Source organism: Jaculus jaculus, chromosome 12, assembly GCF_020740685.1.
Source record: "Jaculus jaculus isolate mJacJac1 chromosome 12, mJacJac1.mat.Y.cur, whole genome shotgun sequence".
Taxonomy (NCBI): domain Eukaryota; kingdom Metazoa; phylum Chordata; class Mammalia; order Rodentia; family Dipodidae; genus Jaculus; species Jaculus jaculus.
The window spans coordinates 12,009,295-12,034,589 of NC_059113.1; the positions used below are offsets into that span (position 1 = coordinate 12,009,295).

Consider the following 25,295-nt stretch of genomic DNA (forward strand, 5'->3'; position numbering starts at 1 on the left):
CTGCACATCTGTCTGGGCTGCTGCGGGCAGGCCTGTAGCTCCAAGGGTTAGCTCTCCCCGCCACCGCCTTAGCCCCGTGGGAAGCAGAAAGTTTTCCAAGAGACCCCCCCCCCCCGCCCGGGACGCTGCTTCTTGGGCATCCTGTGGTCCTCGCAAGTAATAGTAGCAGGCCCCAGCAGCAGCTCTCGGGTACTCAGGAGACAGCTGTCAAAAATCAGAGGCGCGTGCCCAGGAGAGAGACTTACCTGTGCTCCGTGTGCCAGGGTCAAATCAGATGGCCGATGGAACACGAAAAGGGACTGGGATAGTCAGCATCAGCCCTCTCACCCCACAGATGCCAGAGGGTAGTTAGATAGCCAAGGTCAGGGACCTGAGTGTGTGTGTGTGTATGTGTTCTTTTGTCCATTACGACCCTCTCTAGTCCCTTGACTCTTGCTCACACTAGAAGGGTCCTGTCCCTAGAGTGACTGGATGACCAGGCACTCCGGCCACTGGCTGCTTGGGACACACAGGGGACAAGTTGTCACAACTTTTCCTGCCTGCCTCTGATTTCAGCCAGCCTCTAAAGCACCAGAGTCGTGGTTCCTGGAAGCAGGCAGTTCTAGTCCTGATCCCCGGGGGTGGATGGGGGGCGTGGGGGGGGAGCCCTGACAGGGACTGTCCTGGCTAAGCCTCCCCCCCTTGTTGGACGGATCATAGACAAGATTCTTCTAGTGGGGGCAGGACAAGACTAACCCCTCAGTCCTTCCTCCCCCATACCTGCTGGACTGTGGACAAACCAGACCTGTAGCTGTCTGTCTCACTAGGTGTGTAGGGTGGGCAGGAGGCAGAGTGGACAGGGCATGAGCTCTGAGGGACCCATTTGCCACCCCCCCCCCCGCCACCCCTGTCCTGGGAAAGTCAAGTATCATTTCTGAACTTCAGGTTTCTCAAGTGGAAAGTGAGACCACTAATATACTTCCCTTCAGATTGCCGGTGGTGCGGGCTAAATCCAAGAATGTGTATACAGCACTCATGACTGCTTAGCACATGGTGAACACTAAATAAACGGTGGATGCTGGCCCCCTTTCGTTGTGTGCTTCTGGCTCTTTTTTTTTTTTTTTTTGAGAGTGTTTGGACCCTAGTTGTAGGAAAAGGTAACATTTCCCTGACCCTGTCCATTGTGACTTATCTATTGAACGATCTGTGTTTACTCAGGCCTGATAAGTACCAGGCCTGGGCTTAATGTGTGACGGACAGGGAGGTGCCTCACAGGCCTCTGTCCTTAAGGAGCCCAGAGTCCAGCCAGGGCCCAAGAACCCACTAACGTGACAGCACAAGCCAAGGAGGCTGGGAGGTCCGTCAGCCCTCTGCGTCCGTGATGACAGGAAAGGCAAGCAGCAGTTGCCAGGGCCTGGCACGTTTGCAGAGTGGAGTCTTTGTGAAGGATATGGGGAATGGGCGCTCAGCCTCGAAGAATGGGTAGGAAGCTGTGCAGTGTTGGAAATGGGAGTGACTTTGGGAACAGCGTGAGGCTGAGAGCTCCGTCCCCAGTCTCAGATTTCAGGCTAGGGTGAGGCCGGCTGTTGGAACTTCAAACGAGGGCCCTGAGGAAAGCTCTTCACCAGGATGAAGTGAGGCTGGTGCAGAGCGGGGCCAGGCCTGAGGGTGGCCGAGAGGGCCCAGAGCGTGACAAGGCCAAGCATCAAGGTCAGATCAGGCCTTCTTGGGTGTGACGGATGCTTAAGCCTCATGGCCCGTCCCTGGAGGAAAATTAGACCAGTAGTCACAGGTGCACGCGTGTGTGCACACTCACTCACACGTGCACACACACACCTCTGTTGAGCTTAGCTTCCTGTCCCCCTCTTGCCACAGATCTGTGCTTTCGGGCTCCCCTGCAGCACTGCCTTCCAGATGCTGGGGGTGACCCTGACAGGTGCCCGTCCTCCAATTCTCCCAGCTTAGAAGTGATCTCTCAGGTTGCCCCAAGGATAGCCTCGCTTCATCATTTGAAATCACCTCCGGTTGTTACTCTCTGAGATTAATTAACTAACATGAGCTCAGTAAGTCGCCTAGATTGGCCTCAAACTCACTATTCTTCTGCCTGCCTCAGCTTCCCAAAAGCTAAGATTACAGGTGTGGGCCACCACACCCAGCTACTGTCCGTGTTATGGTGGCCATTACAGTAAGGGCAAAATTTAGACCCTTGATGTCCTAGGGAAGGTTCCGGACTTTTGATCAGCAAGCCAAGCTGGGTTGATGGTATGGTCAGGGTTGGTTCCAAGCCTGCTTTCTTAGCCTTGCCAAGGAGATTTTGAAGCAGCCCTGGTTTCTTGTGTGTTGCGCTGCCAAACCATGTGGGAGGGGGAGGGGCTTTCTCAGAGACCCAGCATGATTGACCTGAGGTGACTTTCAAGGGATACTCATGGTTCTGGGAACGACCCCAAGGCTGGGATTGGATCATACTTGATCCCATCTAAGCAGTGAGGCCTATGGAGTGAGCTCCTGAGCTCTGAAGTTCCTGCTCAGAGGTCTGCAGGAGAAGAGGCGGACAATAACTAACCAGGGGCCGTCACCGCTGTCACCCCGCAGGCCTCGGGTCCCAGGGCGTGGGAGAGAGGCTTTCAAGGTAGAACATGATCTCTTCTCTCATCAGACCACATTTCCCCTACCAGACACTCTGAGTGAGTCACCCCACCCACCTAAGCCCCTGCTCCGGGTCTGAGTCACGCTCTCTTTTAGGTGCCCCCAGGGTGAAGGAAAGCAGCATTTCCCTGGACTCTAATGGAGGGGGACGGACTCAGGAAGAAGGGACCCTTAAGAATTCCGTTTCTCCAGGGATTTGTGGAGAAAATATTGAGGGAAGGAAATGGAAAAGGGGGAGAGTGGACCGCCTCCGGAAGAGGCATAGGGGAGAGCTCAGCTAGCTTTTCTCCCCCATCCCAGTCATGCCTCAGGTTGCGATTTTCTTTTGAGGAGTGTAGCCTGGGAGATACAGGTACCCCTGGTGTTCTGAATGGAAGGACATACCAGGCCTTGCACAGGGAAGTGGTTGGTGGGTGCTATATGCACATTTGTGGGTGTCTTTGCTTCATGGCAGGATATGTTCGCCTATGTGAACACCCCATAGTTTGCACCTCCAAGTAGCCATGAGTACAACTGTGTACCTGTGTAAGTGCACATGTGATTAAGTCCATTTGCTTATTTGGGGGTTTCAAGTGTACCCAACCCCTGGCTCTAGCCTGCATTCATTTGAGGAATGCCCGGCCTGGGAGCTCATCACAGAACCCCGCTCCACTCAGGAGGGGAGGCCTTGCCATGCCTTGGGGGAGGGGACTTTGGAGTCCAGAGGTTGACCTGGGGGACAAAGATTGCTCCCCAGATCCACACACACAGAAGCGTCTCCCAGCTCTTTCCCCTTCTGCCCAGGGCTTGGCTACAGAGCAGGCACAAGTGCTTCTGGCTGGTTTATAGCCAGAAAACAAAACAAAAACTTTTGATCCTGTGTTGAAAACAAATCACTCCCCTGAGCCTGACCCTGACCACCCCCCCTCTCCCTCGATAACCAGCCCCCAGTGCTTCCTTTGGGTCAGGAATTCTGTAGCATCTAGATTCTCTAGCTTTCCCAGGTTGGGATCCCAAATGGACATGCCCTCAGCCCAGTTCCTGGCTATAGACTCTACTGCTCACCCCGCCCAGCCCCCACTCTGTTCCCACGCATTCTTCCACCATGACATCCCCGCCACAGGGCGCCTGCTCCGGGCTGAGCTCCTCAGCCAGCTCTGTTCTGCCTACCCTGGACCCACCACGCTGCCCTAGTCCCGCGAGCCCGCGCAGTTCTGTGGACTTGGTCCGTAGCTTTCTCTCAACCCTAGAACCAGTGCCAGGAAAGCTTTGGAATTTCAGGAATTGGTATGGAAATGACACTGAAGAGGCTGCTCACCGAGTTCTTCCACCACCCTGGTTCTCCAGGCTCAGGGATAGATGCTTTCTTCACATATATTAGGAGGTGTATTCTACTATTTGCCTCTTTTTTTTTTTATTAACAACTTCCATGATTGTAAACAATATCCCATGGTAATGCCCTCCCTCCCCCCTTCTCCCCTTTGATACTCCATTCTCCATCATATCTCCTCCCCCTCTCAGTCAGTCTCTCTTTTATTTTGATGTCATCATCTTTTCCTCCTCTTATGATGGTCTTGTGTAGGTAGTGTCAGGCACTGTGAGGTCATGGATATCCAGGCCATTTTGTGTCTGGGGGGAGCATGTTGTAAGGAGTCCTACCCTTCCTTTGGCTCTTACATTCTTTCCACCACCTTTTCCACAATAGACCCCTGAGCCTTGGAAGGTGTGATAGAGATATGCTGAGCACGCCTGTCACTTCTTCCCAGCACCATGATGTCTTCTGACTCATCCCAAGGTCACTGCCATCTGAAAAGAGAAGAGTCTCTACCAAAAGTGAGAATAGTATTAATATATGTGTATGAACATTAAGAGAAGGGCTTACTGGGAAGTTTGATAAGCATAGTATATACATTTAGCCAGTCAGCAGCAGACGTTACACCCCTAGGACTCATGATTATCCCTGTTTTAAGTTTTCAGTATCAGGGATATATTTCCTCCCATGGAGCGGGCCTCCAGTCCAATTAGAGGGGGCAGTTGGTTTCCACCATGACAGACATGCCACTATTGCACCCGTTGGTTCATTTGGCCTGGCTGGCAAAATATAAGACTTGCAGTGTCCACTGTTGAGTATCTTCACTGGTGATTTCTCTCTCTCCCATTGAACTGCATGCACAATGGCTTCTTCCAGCTTTCTGTCAGCTGGTCTACATGAAGGAGGTTATCAACTCAGCTCAGCATGATTTCTCAGTGACCTTGCAGCCCAAGTATGTGTAGTCTTCAGCAGTAGGGTCTTACCATCTATTCCTGGTGGGAAACCAAGGGCCTCAGCAATGGCCTGTGATGTTCTGGGGGCATCAGGGACATCTCTAGCCAAAACTCACTGGAACTTATCCCATCCCTGGCACTGAAAATTTTCTAGCAACAATCTACACCTCCTGAGTGTTCCATTGTCCAAAAAAGTAGGTTTTCTTATGATTTATCTATATCCTCTTAGATTTTGATTAGCCCGCCCCCCACACCTTCTATTTGCCTCTTTTTTATATTCTAAAAAACATTTATTCATTTGTTTGTGTGTGTATGCATCAAGGTCTCTTGCCACTGCAAACTAACACCAGATGTTTGTGCCACTTTTGTACCCAGCTTTCTGTGGGTGGCTGGGGAATTGAATGAACCCTAGGCCCACAGGTTTTTACAAGCAAGCACCTTTATAGCAACTGAGCCATTTCCTCAACCTCCATTCAGGAGGATTGTGGTGAGAGTGAGGGACTGCTGTGCATGATGATGCCTGTGGGTACAGAAGTCTGGAGGTACAGTGTGTATGCAAAGGTGCCAGGTGTCCAATTGAGTAAGGGTGTCCACGCGGCACATGCATTGCACTCATGTGACATTGGCATATTGCCTTTCTTTCTTCTTCTTCTTTAATATGTTTTATTTATTTAGGTGGGAGAAAGAGAGAGAATGGGCACACCAGGACCACCAGCCACTGCAGACAAACTCCAGATGTATACGCCCCCTTGTGCATCTGGCTTACATGGGTGCTGGAGAGTTGAACCAGGATCTTTTGGCTTTGCAGGCAAATGCCTTAACCGCTAAACCATCTCTCCAGCCCCTTCCTGCCTTTCTTGAATGTCATTAGAGACACTGATGTTGCATTAGTCACTGAGCTTGGGTCAACTGAGGGTGTTGTCCTGAATGAAACTTTCTCACGAGCCAAAGGAGCTCTTGACCGGTTACTGGCTGTTGACCTTGAGCATGTCATTTCCCTCTTGATTGCCAAGGTTCTGATGTCTCTTTTTTGTTGTTGTTAATTTTATTTACTGGTGGGGGGGCGGGCGGGCGGGAAGGATGGGCGTGCCAGGGCCTTCAGCCACTGTAAATGAACTCCAGACACATGTGCCACCTTGTGCATCTGGCTTACATGGGTCCTGGGGAATCGAACCTGGGTAACTGCTAAGCCGTCTCTCCAGCCCCAAGGTTCCAATCTCTGAAGCCAGGGATGGGGGCTCTCCCTCCATGTGCTTGTGATGGAGCACCCCTGGAGGCGGCAGGTGGTTTGCTGGGCGTGCTGCGGGAGGCCAGGGTTAAGCAGCTTCATTAGCGTGCAGGCGCTTTGTCAACTGGGAAGCACTACGTTTACATAAGGCGTCTATGACTGGCTTCATGAGTTCAAGCTTGCTGCCGATTTGTGAGTTGGAGCTCGTGCCTGTACGTGTCTTAGGACTTTCTGTGACCGTGTATATTTTTGTGTGGAAGTGCGTGTCTGAGTGAGTACCTATTTTTGTGTACGTATTTACAGTATGGTCTCCAGGGAGGGAATGAGCGTGAGTACAGTGGCCACTGGACCGAGACTGTGAGCCTGTGTTCTAAACCGATCCTTCAGCCAGCTAGCTGCGTGGCTCAGTAAAATCAGCTTCCTACGGGGCTTCGGTTTCCTCAGCTTTAAAATAAAAGATTTGGCTTGATGATCGCTGAAGTCATTCCCCCCCCCTTTTTTGTTGGTTTGATTTTCGAGATAGGGTCTCCGTGTAGCCCAGGCTGACCTAGAATTCACTCTGTAGTCTCAGGGTGGCCTCGAACTCACAGTAGTCCTACCTCTGCCTCCCAAGTGCTGGGATTAAAGGCATGCGCCACCACACCTGGCTTCTGCATTTTTTTGTTTTTTTTCCTGAGGTAGGGTCTCACTGTAGCTCAGGCTGACCTGGAATTCACTCTGTAGTCTCAGACTGACCTCGAACTCATGGCAATCCTCCTACCTCTGCCTCCCAAGTGTTGGGATTAAAGGTGTGTGCCACCGCACCCAGCTTTCACTTTTTTTTTTTTTTTTTTGATCTGTGTCTTGGTGAGCCTGAATCTTTGATCAGGCTGGAAGAACACTGGCATATTTCATTCATTCATTCCAGCATCAAGTGTTTTCTTCAGGAAAGCTCAGGACTGGGCACTGCTTGCATGTGCTGGGATGCAATGTCTGAACTCAATGGCTGTGCTCTGTTGGCATGGGTTTAGATGTTCCCATCTGCCCGTAGGGACACTAACCAAGTGTGTCTGACATGGTGTGTGATGAACTAAGTGTGTATGTGTCCACCCAGTTGGGCCAGCTGGGGAGGAGAAACCTGTGTGTAAGGCCTCAAGGTTAAAACAATCTGTGTAATGCCAAGTCTGCTGGGATGAGAAGCAGATGTCACTGTGGGCGCCGCCACAGAGAAAGCTGGTCTGGTTCCACCTCCAGCTCAGCCTCCCGCCTTCCCCAGGCCAGCCCAGCCCAGCCCAGCACTAAGCTGCTCACATCTGAGTTCCTTGCAAAGGAGCCAGCACGATGGCTCTACTTACTTTAGACTTTTCAGAGAGATCAGCTGCTCTGCCCGCCTCTCCACAAGCATCTTCCCCCAGCTCCAGAAATGGAAATGTCCTACTGGGGAGGCTCTCCTCGCTCTCCAGCGAGGGGCCCCAGGAACCCAGAACAGAAATCACTTGAGGACTTGCTAATACCTTTTAGCTGAGAACCTCCCCAGTAAGTGTTTTGGCTTCCCAAGCCTGCCTACCTACCTGCCCCAAGTCTTATCGGAGCAGATAAACATTAAACAGTTTATTGTACTTGTCTCCTCCCCTTGCTCTGGTTGAAATGGCATCTGCTCTGTGACACCACACGCCCAGCACATTGCCAAGCTTATGGGCACACAAATAGACCGTGTTTCCGTTACTATAACAAAATATCTGAGGTGGCTGACTTCAAAAGAGAAGAGGTTTATTTTGGCTCCCAGTTCCAGAGTTTCCAGTCTAAAAGAGTGGGGGACAGGGTTCGGGCCTCTTATGAAGCAATACGTCGCGGAGAGAACACAGCAGAGAGACTCTCACTTGGTCAGCCAGGAGGCAAAGGGAGGAAGAGGAAGGGGCCAGATCCTGCAGTGTTCCTTCAAGGGCACACACTCAATGACCCAACTTCCTAATGGTCCATAGTACCTCCCAATGGCACCCCATCTTCCCCAGGACCAAGCCCTTATTAACACAGGGACTCTTAGATCACAGCATAGGCATTTCTCCCGTTTTCTTTCTTCAGAGCACTTGTCCCTATCCAGTCTTTTTTTTTTGTAATTAATTTTTTTGTTTATTTTTATTTATTTATTTGAGAGAGACAGAGAGAGAGAGAGAAAGAGAGAGAGAGCGAGAGAGAATGGGCGTGCCAGGGCGCCACCAGCCACTGCAAACAAACTCCAGATGCATGCGCCACCTTGTGCATCTGGTTTATGTGGGTCCTGGGGAATTGAGCCTCGAACAGGGGTCCTGAGGTTTCACAGGCAAGCGCTTAACCGCTAAGCTGTCTCTCCAGCCCTGTCCAGTCTTTGTGTGCTGTGTACTGGGAAGATGAGCTGTACAGGTTTGCCTCCTGCCTTGATAATCTCTGTGCAGCCTGGCCAACAGTAGGTGCTAACTAAACATTTGCTGGAAAATGATGGGTTCACTAGGCGTGGTGGTGCAAAGCTTTAATCCCAGCACTCAGGAGGCAGAGGTAGGGGGATCGCCACGAGTTTGAGGCCATCTTGAGTGAATAGTGAATTCAGGTCAGCCTGGGCTTGAGTGAGACCCTACCTGGGGGGGGGGGGAATGATGGACTAGGTGACTGAACAGTATCTTTGTAGAGCTCACGGTTTGATCAGGGCTGAGCATCTGCTTTGCTGGGATTTTATCTTTTGTGGTGCCAGGGTTGAACTTGAGGCCTTGTGCCTTCTGCACTAAACTGTATTCCCACCCTATTGATTAATTAATTGACTAATTGTTTTTTCTTTTGAGATTGGGTCTCAACTATATAGCTGGAGCTGGCCTGGAACTCCCTTTGTAGCCCGGGTTGGTCTTGAATTCTCATGCCTTTTTTTTTTTTTTTTTTTTTTTGAGACAAGCCCAACAGACTGGCCTTTTTTAATGCGCAAGTGCGAGAGAGAGAACATTGGTGTGCCAGTGCATCCAGCCACTGCAGTCAAACTCCAGACACGTGTGCCCTTTTGTGGCACATGTGCAACCTTGTGCGTTTGCATCACTGTAGGTCTGGCTTACGTAGGACCTGGAGAGTTGAACATGAGTCCTTAGACTTCACAGGCAGGTGCCTTAACTGCTAAGCCATTTCTCCAGCCCAATTCTCATGCCTTTTGCCTCAGCCTCCTATGTGCTGGAATTATAGATATGTGCTATTACCCCAGCTTTATTTATTTATTTATTTATTTTTTATTTTTTTTTAAAGTAAGGTCTCACTCTAGCTCAGGCTGACGTAGAATTCACTGTGTAGTCTCAGGGTGGCCTCGAACTCGCGGCACTCCTCCTACCTCTGCCTATTGAGTGCTGGGATTAAAGGCATGCACCACCGCACCTGGCTTAAATAAAGCTACTTTTAAAAACAAAACTTTTTTTTTTTTTAAAGTTTAATTTATTTGTAAGCAGAGAGAATGGGCACACCAGGGCCTCTTGCCTATGAACTCTAGATACATGTGGCACTTTGTGCATCTGTCTTTATATGTGTACTGGGGAATCGAACACAGGCTTTGCAAGCAAGTACTTGAACCACTGAGCAATCTCCCCAACACTGGCTTTATTTCTTTAAGGAGGCAAGGCAGGTCTTGCTACGTTACCCAGGCTAGCCTCCGACCTCTGGCCTCAAACAGTCCCTCTGCCTCGGCCATGTGCTGTCGCACGCTGCTTGTGCTGGGATTTGAACTCAAAAGCAAGCATGATCTCCTAGGAGATTCTAGAAGCCAGCCCACCATTACCCTTCTGTTTGGTGAGTGGCATTTGGGGATCAGAATGGCTACAGGTGCTGGAGCTGCGTACCCACGGTGTCAGGGCTGTAAGCACACTGCACCCAGCCCTGGGTAAGAGCGTTAATCCAGCCCCTGGACTTTTTTTTTTCCTCTAGCTGCCTTTCTTGGGGACATCGCCCTGGATGAGGAGGACCTGAGGGCCTTTCAGGTGCAGCAGGCTACAGTTCTCAGACAACAAACAGCCAAAAGGTTGTCCATCAAAGCTGCAGGTACACTGGGGACAGGGTGGCCCTCTGTGTCCAAGAAATGAGTTTCAGATTTGGGAAGCAAGGACCTCCCCCCCCCCAACCCATTTCCAGCCAGGCTCTCCCAGGACACAGGCCATGAACTTGAACCTAACACATAGGCTTATCTTACCTTGGGATATCTTTTTAAAAATATTTATTTATTTATTTGAGAGAGAGAGAGAGAGAATGGGTGCACCAGGGCCTCCAGCCACTGCAAACGAACTCCACATGCATGCACCCCCTGTGCATCTGTGTTACGTGGGTCCTGGGGAACCGAACCGAGGTCCTTAGGCTTCGCAGGCACACGCCTTAACTGCCAAGCCATTTCCCCAGCCCCCCTTGGGATATCTTTGTCCCTTCCCCAGAGGAGTTGAATATAGATATCCCCAAGAGCTAAAAGCAAACTCTCTTCTGGCTTAAAGTTTCTAAAGTACTTTCAAAAGTATTATCTGACTTGACTGTTCCAAACCATGTTCTGGGGTATGTGTCAGGACAGAGATCCAGTTCTGGGCACACGCCAGCGTACCGAGCAGTTATCTTGTGGAGGGAGAATCTAGGTGTGGGATACCTGGGGAATCAAGGCCAACTACCCCAGAGGGCAGCTGGCATGGGAGGGTGACCTGGTTGCCTGGTGACGAGTGAGGCTTGCATGACCTTAGTGGAACTAGTAGGCATGTAAGGGAATCTCATGAGAAGCATGCAGCCAACCCACCAGGTGTCTTTGGACAAAACTTGGCCTTAGTATCCTCGTGGGTCAGAAGTAGACAGTGACATTTGCCCCCACGTTGTGTCTCATGAAATTTTCAGAGAACAAAGCTTTGTTTCGTAGACGAGAGGGAACACTTTGCAAATCACAGATTCCTCAGGTCCCCACGGTTCCTAGGAAATAAATACATACATCATTTTTCTCCTTTGCAATTCTAGCCCATTCTTGTACTCATGGTAGTTATGGACAGTTTAGAACAGGAGTTCATAGTTATTATACAAGGTTATAGTTATTTTACATAGGCACCGTGGACAGTGAATTAGCAAATACTGACTCATTTTTCTTAGGAACAGTGCAAGCTCTTGCCAGCCCTTGGTCACATTTTTGTGAACTGATGTTTTATGCATGTTTCACTTAAAGAAATCTTAATGAGTGCATTAATGTTGAACTCATGGCCAGGAGTACTACTAACTTAAAATTATTGAACGCATGCATGTCTTGGTAAGATACAACCCAGGTTCCTTCCTTTCTCACCCCACCCCCCTCTCTCTGTCCACCCACCCCTCCCACACACACACTAGGATCGAACCTAGAGCCAGCCAGCCCCGTGCGTGCCAGGTGATCATTGTACCACTGAGCCACATCCCCAGCGCTCCTTTAGTTTTTTGTTTTGAGACATCATCCCTTGAAGTTGTCCAAGCTGGCCTTGAACTTGCTGTATCGTTGGAGTCAGGCCTAAGCTCACACCCATCCTACATCAGCTCCGCCAATAGCTGGGATTTCAGACCGACCCCTTCAGACCTGGACCCCATCCCTGCCTTCTTGCTACTGGGAACTACACGTCAGCACTATGCTTGGGAACCATTTTAAACAGCAAAATAAACAAAATACACAAAAGTGGCACTCAAAAAGGATTCTTGGGCTGGAGAGATGGCTCAGTGGTTAAGGCATCTGCAAAGCCTAGTGACCCAGGTTTGATTTCTCAGTACTTGTGTAAAGGCGGACACACACGTCAAGTTTCTCTTCTCTCTCTCTGTTTATTTACAGTGTGAGAAATAAAAAAGGCAGGTAGAGTGGAATGTCACTTGTGTAACCTCAGCCGGGAACGTACACACATTGGGCCACTCAACTTATTCACTGTCCTGTGCATGTTTACAAATGACCATGAAAGCCAGACAGTATTATTGATTTGGGGGCTGCAAATAAATTTTAGCAAGTAGGCAACTTCGCGAAGCCAGCATTCACAAATAGCAGCTCTTCCCTATACTGTTTCCTTCTCTTTCCATTCATTCACTTGTGGCTAGTTCCTCCTTCCTCTTTCAACTCCAGGAAACTCCTCAGCCCCCAGCGGCCAGAGGGACCCCCGGAGGAGATGGAGAGGAAGGCCTCGCAGCCGGAGCCGGCGAGCAGCCACATCCAGACCCGAGCGCGTGTGGCCGGATGGCGTCATCCCCTTTGTCATTGGAGGAAACTTCACTGGTGAGTGTGCTGCGGACAGCCCTGGCTTCGCTGCCTCGCAGCTGGCTGGGTGCTGCGCTGTAAGGTGGCTGTAATGCTTTAGCTGCCATGAGAGGTGGCTCTCCCGGGACACGGTGACAGCCTGGCTGGCTTCTTCCCTCCCCGTAGGCAGCCAGAGGGCAGTCTTCCGGCAGGCCATGAGGCACTGGGAGAAGCATACCTGTGTCACTTTCTTGGAGCGCACCGACGAGGACAGCTATATTGTATTCACCTACCGACCCTGCGGGTGAGCAGGGACCCCGGGCACCGTACCCTGGGCAGTGATTCCCCGGCCAGGGTATATACCCCAGGCACTGCTACTGCCCTCTTCTGGGCACCGTTCGTGGGCTGTCCCGCATCCTGTGCTCCTGCTATAGGGGTCTAGCATCGATAGGGCTCTGACCCTGACGCACAGCCTGTGCACCGGGCACTCAGGGCCCTCCCCACCCCGCCACTCCCCTGCCCGCCTCCCCCGGCAGCCTGGCCCGGCCCCTGAGTGGATGCACTCCCCCAGCTCGGGACCGCCCCCCTGAGCTGGCCCCGCCCTCCAGGTGCTGCTCCTACGTGGGCCGACGCGGTGGGGGGCCCCAGGCCATCTCCATCGGCAAGAACTGTGATAAGTTCGGCATCGTGGTTCACGAGCTGGGCCACGTCATCGGCTTCTGGCACGAGCACACCCGGCCCGATCGGGATCGCCATGTCTCCATTGTGCGGGAGAACATCCAGCCAGGTACGGAGCACCGGCTTGCTGCCCCCCCCACCCCAACATCCCCACGCCCTGGCCGGGCCACTCCCCATCCCAGCCAACTTGTGGAACTACTGGGGGGGGGGGGTCTGACCCAAGTCCTGGACACAGGGGTCATGCTGTGCAGCCAGAATCCCAACTGGCCTGGTGAGAGGGTTGGTTGCCCCTGGCCTGTCCCTGGATGTCTCCACAAGCCTTCCTGTCTTCCTGCCCTCGTCCCCTGCCCTTGCCAGCTCTTTCCTGTGAGGGATCTCCTCCTTCACTTCTCTGCTTCTCTCTAGTCTCATTTCCAGCTCTCATTGGCCCCTGGCCTTCCTTCCAGCAAGTCCTCCATTCATTCACCTATCCCTGCTGGGAAGGACCTTTCTAGAAACAACCTTTGCTTTTCTTGGCTATTCCCCTCAGGTACCCAACCCCTCATAGTTACAGGGAGGACACAGGGCTCCCAACTGTCCCTGCACTCTTTTTCCTGGTCTTCACAGGACAGGAGTATAACTTCCTGAAGATGGAGGTTCAGGAGGTGGAGTCGCTGGGAGAGACTTACGACTTCGACAGCATTATGCATTATGCCCGGAACACATTCTCTAGGTGAGAGCGGAGCTGAGCCTCATCGGGGCAGCCAGGCCTGCGCTTCCTTCCGTATGCCATCCCCTCTCTACCTCCCTTTTTGCCCTGGCCTGCCCTATCTGGGCAGGCCTCTAGGGCCAGGGTATGCCTCTGGATGCCTGCAGCCCCCAGGCTGAGGGTCTGTAGCTGCTGTGGCAGGCCCAGGTTCTGTGTCTGCTGCTGTAAGCAGCAAGAATCCAGGGCCTGGGAGGCTAAAAACCAGCACGTGGGGTTCTCCAACTGCCAATCCAAAGGACCTGAGCTTCTCTTTTATTGTCACTAGAGGGAAGCACCCTAGTTATCTTTTTTTTTTTTTTTTCTGTTTGTTTGTTGTTTGGTTGGCAATACCAGGGATTGAACTCAGGGCCTTGTTGCATGGTAAGCAAGCACTCTACCCTGACCTACATCTCCAACTCTCTCTATTTCTCTCTCTCTCTCTCTCTCTCTCTCTTTCTCTCTCTCTCTCTTTTGGTTTTTCAAGGTAGGGTCTCACTCTAGCCCAGGCTGACCTGAAATTCGCTATGGAGTCTCAGGGTGGCCTCGAACTCACGACGATCCTCCTACCTCTGCCTCCCAAGTGCTGGGATTAAAGGCATACACCACCACGCCCAGCTTCTCCAACCTGTTCTTTCTTCTTTCACTTTTGCTAAGTTGCCCAGTCAGGACCTGCGATCCCTGTGCCTCAGCCACCCATGCAGCAGGGAGTACAGGCTTCTTACCAGTAGGCCCGGCTTTGTCTGCCTGGTGACTTGCCCAAAAGCCGCAGCTCTCACCCTGGGTTGGCCGTTGCCAGCTCACAAGATACCTTACACTGAGTCTGCCATGCTGGAAACTCTCCCTCTCCAGCTGCTGCTGCTAGGGTGTAAAAAGCTCTCCACTGGTCAGTCCTCAAGCTCCTTCCTGGACTGGCCTTCCTGCATCCCTGTCCCTGTCTGTGTGTGTGGGGGTTTCCTCCACCTCCCCAAGCTCCACTAAACCTGCTCTTCCTCCTCCAGACCTGAGACTAGAGACCAAAGAATGGTGAGCTCATCCTGCCTTCCACCCCCACAGACCCTCTTTCCATTTCCCACCACATCCCCTACCCCCTGCCGGGCTCTGCCCAGCTGGCTGTGAGTCAGGGGCCCTGGGGAGGGGAGAGCTGACACCTCCCCTGTCCTCTGAGATAGGGAGGATCAGGGAGACAACACACTGGGCTCTGGGAGCTGGCTGGCCATGACGGAAGCTGCCTTTGCCCTTTGGCCTTGCTCCAGGTGTTGTCAGACACATTGTGCTAGGGGTGACCAGTTGGCCCCAGGAAGTCCTGGGAGAAGTTAATTGGGGCTGAATCAGCATTTGAGGCCTGGACGTGGGAGCTGGGTGGGGCTGAGTTGACAGATGAGGATGGCCATCCCCTCCCCCAACCAGAGCTCTCCCAAGGACTAAGAGTTGGAGCCAGTCTAAGCTGAGGCACCAGGAGGCAGGAGAAGGCTCTCAGGGCATCATGGGCCTGGGTCTCTGACTTCTCGAAGCATTCCAGGGGCTCCCAGCTCCTGCGGTATGGCTGCCACGGAGCAGGGTGGCTGCTGGTCAGTGGGCAGCTTAATGACAGGGTGAGACGTCTCCACCCGTCCCTGACCCCGCCGAGGAATGTCTGGGCCCTGGCAGGGTCATGCCCTGTGGATATAGATGCTCAGCCCGCCCTCCTCATCCACCTCCCAGTAAAATCATTCCCTCAGTCTCATGTCCTCCTCAGGGGCATCTTCCTGGACACCATTGTCCCCAAGTATGAGGTGAATGGGGTGAAACCGTCCATCGGCCAAAGGACTCGACTCAGCAAGGGGGACATTGCCCAGGCCCGTAAACTCTACAAATGCCCAGGTTGGAACAGGGAAGGCGCTGGCCAGGAGGGGTGGAGGGCAGGGTCAGGGGGAGACAGAGGCTAGGGCATGTGGCTACCAAGAAGGTCACAGCTGTCTTAGAGAAGGGTGGTAGGCCAGGGAGGGCATTGGAGAAGGACCAGCTGAGGACCAAACTGGGGCTAGGCTCAGGTAATAGGGAGCTGAAGAACCCACCTGTGGAGGACCTGGGAGAACGAGCAGGTGGTAGAAACAGGAAGAGGGAGAGCAGAGCTACCCCAGTGCAGTGAGGAGGAGGTGAGGCCCATCAAAGGAGCTTGACCTGAACTCTGAAACCCACGTTGTCTTGACAACAGGACATCTGGTTACCCTGGCAGCACTGGTCCAGGGAGGTAGGATGGTGTGAGCTCGTGTGTGAGGAGGAGGGGCACCTCTTAAAGGGACAGGGACGGGGATAGCCCCTCTCTTCAGCCACATCTCTCTTCTCTAAGGGTGCCAGGGCTCAAGGGTGGGCAAGCCAGAGGCCAGGGAATCTGTTACCATCAGCCAGGTGCTCAGTCATTTCCTTGCCTTGACAGCCTGTGGAGAGACCCTCCAAGACAGCGCGGGCAATTTCTCCTCCCCTGAGTACCCCAATGGCTACTCTGCCCACATGCATTGTGTATGGCGCATCTCGGTCACTCCTGGGGAGAAGGTGAGTGCACTCGGTCATGTGCCGCGCCCCCAGGAACGGGAGAGCGTGACTCCTTCCAGGAGCCCCAGCTCAGGGTCTTCCTGTACACAAAGGTGACCTACCTGGTTGTTCGTCATAAATGCACTGAGTCCGCGGTCTAGAGAGGAGGGCTCCAGTCAATTCCTAGCCTTGCTTCCCGCAAATCCCCACCCCAGACTGCACGTCAGTCCTAACTTGGGGCTCGTGTCGCTATGTCTGGTTACCATGTAGTTCCATTGTGACTGTGTAGTTCTTCTTGGGTGTTTTTTTTTCTTTTAAGTGCTCGTCACACAGCTCCACTTTTCATTTTTGTGGCCACCCTATGTCTGCATTTTACGCAGGAATAACTCTCTCTCTGGTCATACAGCTAACCAGGAGGGAAGTGCGATTTGCACCTTTCTCAGGGCTGAGCTCCAGTTTAGTCTTGTCTCTGATGACTTAGGTTGACCTTGAGTGAAGTGCTCAGCCCCAACCCTTGGTGGCTTTCTCGTCTGTACCAGCAGAGACTGAGTCAGGAGATCCCCAAGGGGCCTTCACTGTTATGACAAGTGCTCGTCCTGGGAACAGTTCAGGAACAAGACAGGTGCCTCCACAAGGACAGTTGGGGGTCTGGGCACATTTCTCCTTCCTACCCTTCTTCCTCCTAGCCATGCGTGGACCCTGCAGATGAGCAGGATGCACCCCAGGAGCCAGAAGTGCCCCAGGCCTTCTCAGTGTGTCCTTCCTCTGTGTGCTTGATTAGCCTTCTTTGAATCCCTGAGGGGACTAGAGCGCACTGCTTCTCTGACCATCCCATTTTGCCTCCAGCCTGTTCGTAAGGCTGCCATCCGTCCCTTAGATCTCCTAGTCCTTCCCTTAAAATCAGTTCACTGTGACTCACCTCTCTGCTCCCCGACCTAGGGAGGTCACTGTTTTGCCTTCTTAGATGCACTCATGGGTTCGTCACGTGAAGTGTGGATCTCTCAGCCAAACCTGGGCCTTCTGTGTCCTTCATAGTTTTTGTTGGTCCCAGGAATGAGCTTGAAGACTTTCTTTTTTTTTTTTTTTAATATATATATATTTGAGAGAGTCAGAGACAGAGACATAATGAGTATAGGTTCTCCAGGGCCTCCAGCCACTGTAAATGAATTGCAGATACACGCACCACTTTGAGCATGTAGCTTTACATGCGTACTGGGCAATCAAACCCAGCCCATCAGGCTTTTTGCAGACTTTCTTAACCGGCATGTGGTACTTGATGTACCAGCACAGGGCTCAGTGTTGCTGGTGGTGTCCTCCGGTATTTGTGGAAAGAGGGGTTTGAATCAGAGAGCTCCACCGTCAGCAAGCGCCAGCCTCTCCCCGCTGCCATGGCTCACTGGATAAGCCTGTCTTCTAGGTCTCTGTCCCGATCCTTGATCAGAATGTTGAGTAGGACACAGAACAAAGTGGCTCCAAGATCTCCCTCCAAACTGCCGTTGACCCATTAAGTTCAGGTTTTCACCAGCTACGATCCACCTCCAGCCACAGGCCGCCACCTGTGCACTCGTCAGAAGCCTTGGCTCTGTCATCCTCCTTTAGCTTGGGAAGTGATCAGGGCGTGCGTGCTGAGTACCTAAGCTGGGACGCCTTACCAGGTCACACCCACTGTCCCTCCAGTTGAGAAACCACCTTTTAGGAAAGAATCGAAGTGAGCCCCACGGGTCTTGTTTCCAGCGCACCCGGACTGACTTCCACTAAGCCAGTGCTTCCTTCCTACCGGCCACAGAGTGTCTTTAATTTAAATTTATTTATTTGCAAGCAGAAAGAGATAGAGAGAAGCGAGACAGACAGACAGAATGGGCACGCCAGGGCTTCTGGCCACTGGAAAGGAACCCAGATGCATTTGCCACTTTGTGCATCCGGCATTACGTGGATACTGGCTTTGCAGGCAAGTGCCTTAACTGCTAAGCCATCTCCCCAGCCTCAGAGTGTCTTTTTAATTAGGGATTGACGTTGCGCTCCGTGGTTTGCAATTCCCAGAATCCACTCCTAACCCCCTCTCAATGCACGCATATGCGTGTGCACACTCACACCCTTGAAGATTGGGAAAGATTTTGCTCTGAGCTCTGGAGGTTACACGGGCTGATCACATCTGAAAGTTATTTGACTGTCCTCTGATGTCATCTGTGAGCCTAGGGACAAAAGCCAACTTAAGAGAGGTGCTCACTACTCCCTTCTGAAGGGCTGAGTCGCTCCCTCTCCTTTCCAGACAATGCATGCTTTTATTTTTGCAATTCGAAAAGTCATGCTCTCATGTGACAGATGTTTATTGAGAATTTGGTAATTCTGCTATGTCTCCTTGTTTGAGAATTTGGTAATTCTGCTATGTCTCCTTGTTTGGCGTTCTACCATTTTCCCTCAAAAGTGAACCCATCCCTTCCTTGTTCTCATTCCAAATCTCACTTAAAATTGCAATCTGTCTTGGTATTTCGAATTGGCTGAGTCCTGGCTGCATTCATTCCTTCCCAAGGGTCTCCACTACGCCAGCCTTTGGAAGTCACATCCACTTACAAAAATATATACATCATCATCATAATAATAGCCGGGCGTGGTGGCGCATGCCTTTAATCCCAGCACTTGGGAGGCAGAAGTAGGAGGGTCGCTGTGATTCAAGGCCAGCCTGAGACTACATAGTGAATTCCAGGTCAGCCTGGGCTAAAGTGAAAACCTATCTCAAAACAACAACAACAACAATAATAAAATAATAATAATAGCTAACAGTTTCTAAGCTTAGGCTAGGTCAGGCATGTGCTCAGTGATTTCTGTGTGATTTCTCCCCTCCCCTTGGCTAGGGACCAAACCCATGACTAGCTAGGAAAGTGCTTTATATCCCCAGCCCTTATTATATCTTTTAAAAGTATTATTTATTTGCATGCATGCATGTGTGTGTGTGTGTGTGTGTGTGTGTGTGTACATGTGCATGCATGTGTGTATGGGCATGCTAGGGTCTCTTGCTGATGCAAATGAACACAAGATAATTTTTGCCACTTTCTGCAGCCAGTTTTATGAGGGTAGATGGGGAATTGAACCCAGGCTGGTAGGCTTTGCAAGCAAGAGCCTTTAACCACAGTTGCAGTCAGGCTCGCATTGCTGGCAGAAATCACCCAACCAAGAACAGCTTGTGGGTAAAAGAGGTTTATTTTGGCTTAGAGACTCGAGGGGAAGCTCCATGATGGCAGGGGAAAATGATGGTATGAGCAGAGGGTGGACATCACCCCGTGGCCTACATAAAGTGGACAACAGGAACAGGAGAGTGTGCTAAACACTGGCAAGGGGAAGCTGGCTATAACACCCATAAGCCCGCCCCTACAACACACTGCCTCCAGGAGGCGTTAATTCCCAAATTTCTATCAGCTGGGAACCTAGCATTCAGAACACCTAAGTTTATGGGAGACACCTGAATCAAACCGCCACAATCACTGAGCCAAATTCCAAGTCCCCATATTATGGAATTTAACTTTTTTACTTAATATTCTATATATGTGTATACACACACACACAGAGAGACATACATATAAGGTATTTTGATCTAAATCCCCTCCCGGTACTTTCTTTTGCCTTTCCTACATCATCCTTCTCCCACTGAACTCCTTCTTTCTCACCCATCCCTCTTCAATTTTGATGTCACTTTCCCCCTCCTCCATCATCTAAGATGACAGGTTGATGGGCCCAGTATTGTGCAGGTAACAACAGCCGCTGTGAGGCCATGACTGCAATGGTCATCTGGTCACTTTGTGTCCAGAAAACATCCTTCCACAGCACTCCTCCCCATCCTCTGGCTCTTACATTCTTTCCACCTCCTCTTTCCCTGTGTTCGCTGAATCTTGGAGGGTGTGCTAGAGATGTCTCTTTTAACATTGAGGGGTCAGTGGTCATTTATTCTCAGCACTTTGATGAACTTTGAGTCTCTCCAAGGGAATCTTTTACTTAGTTACTTATTTAAGGATGTATTTATGTGTTTGTTTATGTTTTTCATCAAGGTAGGGTCTTGCTCTAGCCCAAGCTGACCTGGAATTGCTATGTAGTCTCAAGCTGACCTTGAACTCACAGAGGTCCTCCTACCTTGGCCTCCTGAGTGCTGGGATTAAAGGCGTGTGCCACCATGCCCAGCAAGAGAAGCTTCTGTAAGCAAAAGTGAGAGTAACACTAATATATGGACATAAACATATGAATGTTTAGAAGGCAATTTGATGGCCAGTGTATCCATTTAGCCAAACAATCACAGTAGCTTCTAGCTTCCACATTGTCTTTTTTTTTTTTTAACGTGTGTGTGTGTGTGAGAATGTGTGGTGTGGGTCTGTTTGGTGTATGCATGTGTAGGTGCCCTTAAGGGTCCCATACGCTCACCTGCAGCAGGGCTGCTTGCCTGCTGAGGCCAGAGTGGTCTTGCTTTGAGCTAGAATCTACTTTCGCTAATTCCCGAGCCTACAGAGCTCTGCCGATCTCAGGTTTCTGCTCTGCTGCGGGACCGGGGCTCCACACACGTGAGGGCACGCCTAGCTGTTTTACATGGGATGTGGAGACTTGACCTTGGGCAACATGAGGCCCTCATGCTTATGCTGGAAGTACACTTAACCGCTGAGCCATTTCTCCAGCCCCACGTTACGGCTTTTAATTAGCCTGACAACATCACAAGCTGGGTGTTTACATTGCATCAGTTTTGCTTGTGAGGAGATGGACTTAGAAAATTGAACCTGGCCAAGATCGCAGAAGCCAGGTTTTGAGGTGCTCACCTGTGACTGTGGTACTGTGGCGTTGTAAGGCTCTATTTCCTTCCAGCAATTACTAGGGTGCTCTTTAGCAAACCTGTGAGCCGACGCCTGTGTGCTCAGCACTGGGCAGGCAGCAGGGACGTGCAGATACATGGGACAGGCCTGGCCCTGAGGAGCACTCGGGTAGGGCACTGTTTCCTCCCTGTTAGGACCGTGACACCATCAGCATGGCCTAGGGTCGGTTTCCCCCAGGGTTCTTCCTGGCGGCGTGGGCTGGTTCAGGTTCAGGTTTAGGTTCTGGTTCCCGGCAGCATGGGCTGGTTCTGGTTCTCTCATAGACACCTACATGGCCCTGGCCTCGGAACCTCTGTTTGTTGCAGGTCCCCCATAATTTTCAGTAGACCTCCATCCTTTTTAGGAAACCTGCCCAGAGCTCCAGGGCAAGGCATAAGCTTAGTATAAATATCCCACATGGAGCTGGAGAGATGGCTTAGTGGTTAAGGTACGTGCCTGCAAATGCTAACAACCTGAGTTCAGCCCCCCAGAACCCACGTAAAGCCAAGATGCATAAAGTAGCACACACATCTGGAATTTGTTTGCAAGGGCTGGAGTCCCTGGCATGCCGTTCTCTCTCTCTCTCTCAGCTTGCAAATAAATAAATAAGTGATTTGGAAGAAAATTACAGATGGGGCTGGAGGGATGGCTTAGCGGTTAAGGCGTTTGCCTGCAAAGCCAAAGGACCCAGGTTCGATTCCCCAGAACCCACGTTAGCCAAGTGCACAAGGGGGCGCACGAGTCTGGAGTTCATTTGCAGTGGCTGGAGGCCCTGGTGCTCCCATTCTCTCTCTCTCTCTTTTTCTGTCAAATAAATAAGTAAACTATTTTTAAAAACATTCTAGATGAACTGCTCTCACACCTGAAAAACAGAGCTCTCACACCTAGACCTAATCAAAATGGAGATCCAGAGGTGTTGCAGTCCGGTTCGCATTGCTGGTAGAAATCACTCAACCAAGAGTAGCTTCTGGGAAAAAGAGGTTTATTTGGCTTACAGGCTCGAGGGGAAGCTCCACGATGGCAGGGGAAAACGATGGCATGAGCAGAGGGTGGACATCACCCCCTGGCCAACAGAAGATGGACCACAGCAAGAGGAGGGTGTGCCAAACACTGGCATGGGGAAACTGGCTATAAAGCCCATAAGCCCACCCCCAACAATACACTCCCTCCAGGAGGCATTAATTCCCAAATATCCATCAGCTGGGAACCTAGCATTCAGAACACCTAAGTTTATGGGGGACACCTGAATCAAACCACCACATTCCGCCCCTGGCCCCCATAAACTGATATCCATACATGATGTAAAATACAATGCTTTCAGTCTGACTTTAAAAGTCCCCATAGTTTTTATCAATCTCAATGATGTTCATACATCCCCATAGTTCAAGATCTTTTAACTGAGCCATAATACCAAAATATAACCTCAAAAAAACCAGAATGGCACAGAATAAATATTCACACTGCAATAGATGGCATTGGGCATAGCAAAGAAACATTCAACCAATACAAGATTCAAAACAACCAGGGCAAACATCAAACTCTGTAGCTTCAAGTCCAGCAACTCAAACCAGTGACAAATCTTCAAGTCCGATAATTCTAACCAGCAACAAGTCTCTGGCATTCCAATTCCACCCCTCCAGCTAGGCTACTCACAGTCCTGGGAAACTTCACCGGGGCCGGCAGCTCCTCGGCAGCCATCTCATGGTCCCGGCATCTCCACTGCAAGCCACGGTTCGTCCTCATGGCCCCATGGGGTCTCTATGCAGGCAACCAGCAAACCCGCTTCACACTGCCCATGGCCATTTCCAAAACACAAGACCGTGTTGCAAACTCAATGACCCTCTTTCCAGCATTTCTTATACTCCATGATACCAGGTAGGGTGCCAATTTGTTAATCCAGGGGGGAATAAAGCAGACTTTGAAGAACAGGACACTCCTTGAGCACTCAGACACCTTCAAAAGAGTTGACATTCTTCTTGTTGCCCTAGCGCAGGTCAGCTAGCCCAGTCTCAAAGGTTGTAATCTCTCAGTTGCAGCTGAACGGGCAGCAGTTCACCCAAAGATTTTCCTTTCTGTGCCATATCCCTCTGCACACACCAGTTCATTTCTACGCTAAGCAACCCTGCACAACTTCTCAGGACATGGGCACAAGAGCAAGCTTCTCACACAAACTGCTAGCCCAGTCCAGGCACAGCTCTTTCTCACCCTCATAAGCCAAACCTCACAGTCCATAGTTCTTACTGCATTCAGGTTTTAGAGCTCAGACCAGAATAGTCCATTAAGCTGTACTTACAGCACTGCAAGGCATCTCTTAGGCCAAGGTTTCAAATCCTCCCACAGTCCTCTTGAAAATCAGCTCCAAAAGGCCAAAGCCACATAGTCAGGGGTCTAGCAGCAATCCCACTCCTCGGTACCACTTTACTGTTGCAGTCCGGTTCGCATTGCTGGTAGAAATCACCCAACCAAGAGTAGCTTCTGGGAAAAAGAGGTTTATTTGGCTTACAGGCTCGAGGGGAAGCTCCACGATGGCAGGGGAAAACGATGGCATGAGCAGAGGGTGGACATCACCCCCTGGCCAACAGAAGATGGACCACAGCAAGAGGAGGGTGTGCCAAACACTGGCATGGGGAAACTGGCTATAAAGCCCATAAGCCCACCCCCAACAATACACTCCCTCCAGGAGGCATTAATTCCCAAATATCCATCAGCTGGGAACCTAGCATTCAGAACACCTAAGTTTATGGGGGACACCTGAATCAAACCACCACAAGAGGTTACAGAGAAGCAACACTAAATCAGATCCCTATCTTGCTTACCAAAACTCAGGGAACAGTGCAGAAGAAGTGGTGGAAAGATCATAAGAGCCTTGGGGTGGGTGGGAATAGCCTGAGGTTCTATCCCCCCCCCACGACTGAGGCCTCTTGGTCCCCACAATGAGTACTAATATCCCCACCAAAGGAGACCCTCAGCAGAATTGGAGCAGGAGTAAGGGGGGTGGCTAAGAGTACAAAAAATCAATAAATAATAAATAATAAACTTGAAAAAAAATCCAGATGATAGGCCAGACATGGTGCCACACACCTTTAATCCCAGCACTCAGGAGACAGGGGTAGAAGGATCGCCATGAGTTCAAGGCCACCCTGACACTACACAGTGAATTCCAGGTCAGCCTGGGCTAGAGTGAAACCTCGAAAAACAAAACAAAAATCCCGATGAATCAATACATGGTTATAGAAATGAATCAAGTAAAACAGAGCAAACTCAAGATGGCATCCCAGGGGCATTAGCCTTGAAAGGACCTGCTGAGGCCAGAGAGCCCCAAGAAGCTTGTGCCATACAGTAACAGTGGCTGTTTGAGTGTAAATCTGACCAGGATTATTCAGGCATTGCTAGTCTGTGCGACTCCAAAGTCTCGTCTCTCGACAGCAAACCTTAAATAAAGCTGCCTATTTGAGCAGATGGACTTTGACATCGACTTCGGCTGTCAGGAGGTGGTTTTCCTCTCACTCCCCAGTGCTCAGTGCATTGTCAGAAGTGGGGATGATCAACAACTCCTAAAACCATATGCATACCAGGGACATGTCAACTGTGAGAGTCACTTTTTTAAAAAAATATATTTTATTTATTTATTTAAGAGAGAGAGAGAGAACATGAGCACACTAGGGCCTGTAGCCACTGCAAACGAACTCCAGATGCATGTGCCACTTTATGCACCTGGCCTATGTGTATACTGGGGAATTGAACCTGGGTCCGTCCTTCTTAAGCAAGTACCTTAAGCACTAAGCCATCACTCCAGCCCAAGAGCGTCACTTCTGGTTTTTTTTGTTGTTGTTGTTGTTTTTGGTTTTCCAAGCCAGGGTCTCACTCTAGCTCAGGCTGATCTGGAATTCACTATGGAGTCTCAGGGTGGCCTTGAACGCTCAACGATCCTCCTACCTCTGCCTCCTGAGTGCTGGGAATGAAGGCATGCACCAGCACGCCCCAGCTTAGAGAGTCACTTCTTTTTTTTTCCAAGTTTTAAATTTTTTTTTGTTCATTTGTATTTATTTACTTAAGAGTGATAGAGAAAGAAAGAGGCAGATAGAAAGAGAGAGAGAGAATGGGCGCGCCAGGGCCTCCAGCCACTGCAAAGGAACTCTAGATGCGTGCGCCCCCTTGTGCATCTGGCTAACGTGGGTCCTGGGGAATCGAGCCTCGAACCAGGGTCCTTAGGCTTCACAGGCAAGTGCTTAACCGCTATGCCATCTCTCTAGCCCAGAGAGTCACTTTTTT

At 50.9% G+C, this 25,295-nt stretch overlaps 1 protein-coding gene across 3 annotated transcripts in view; it reads left to right on the forward strand.

Annotated features, from left to right (window-relative positions):
* The window catches only part of Bmp1 (bone morphogenetic protein 1), a 55,679-nt gene that overhangs the window by 764 nt on the left and 29,620 nt on the right, over positions 1 to 25,295 (forward strand). For all 3 annotated transcript variants that reach the window (XM_004669661.2, XM_045130723.1, XM_045130722.1), the window contains exons 2-8: positions 10,004 to 10,117; positions 12,171 to 12,320; positions 12,468 to 12,585; positions 12,890 to 13,068; positions 13,566 to 13,671; positions 15,422 to 15,546; positions 16,103 to 16,218. In XM_004669661.2, the coding sequence (XP_004669718.2) occupies positions 10,004 to 10,117; positions 12,171 to 12,320; positions 12,468 to 12,585; positions 12,890 to 13,068; positions 13,566 to 13,671; positions 15,422 to 15,546; positions 16,103 to 16,218 (908 nt within the window). The remainder of the gene's footprint in view (positions 1 to 10,003; positions 10,118 to 12,170; positions 12,321 to 12,467; positions 12,586 to 12,889; positions 13,069 to 13,565; positions 13,672 to 15,421; positions 15,547 to 16,102; positions 16,219 to 25,295) is intronic.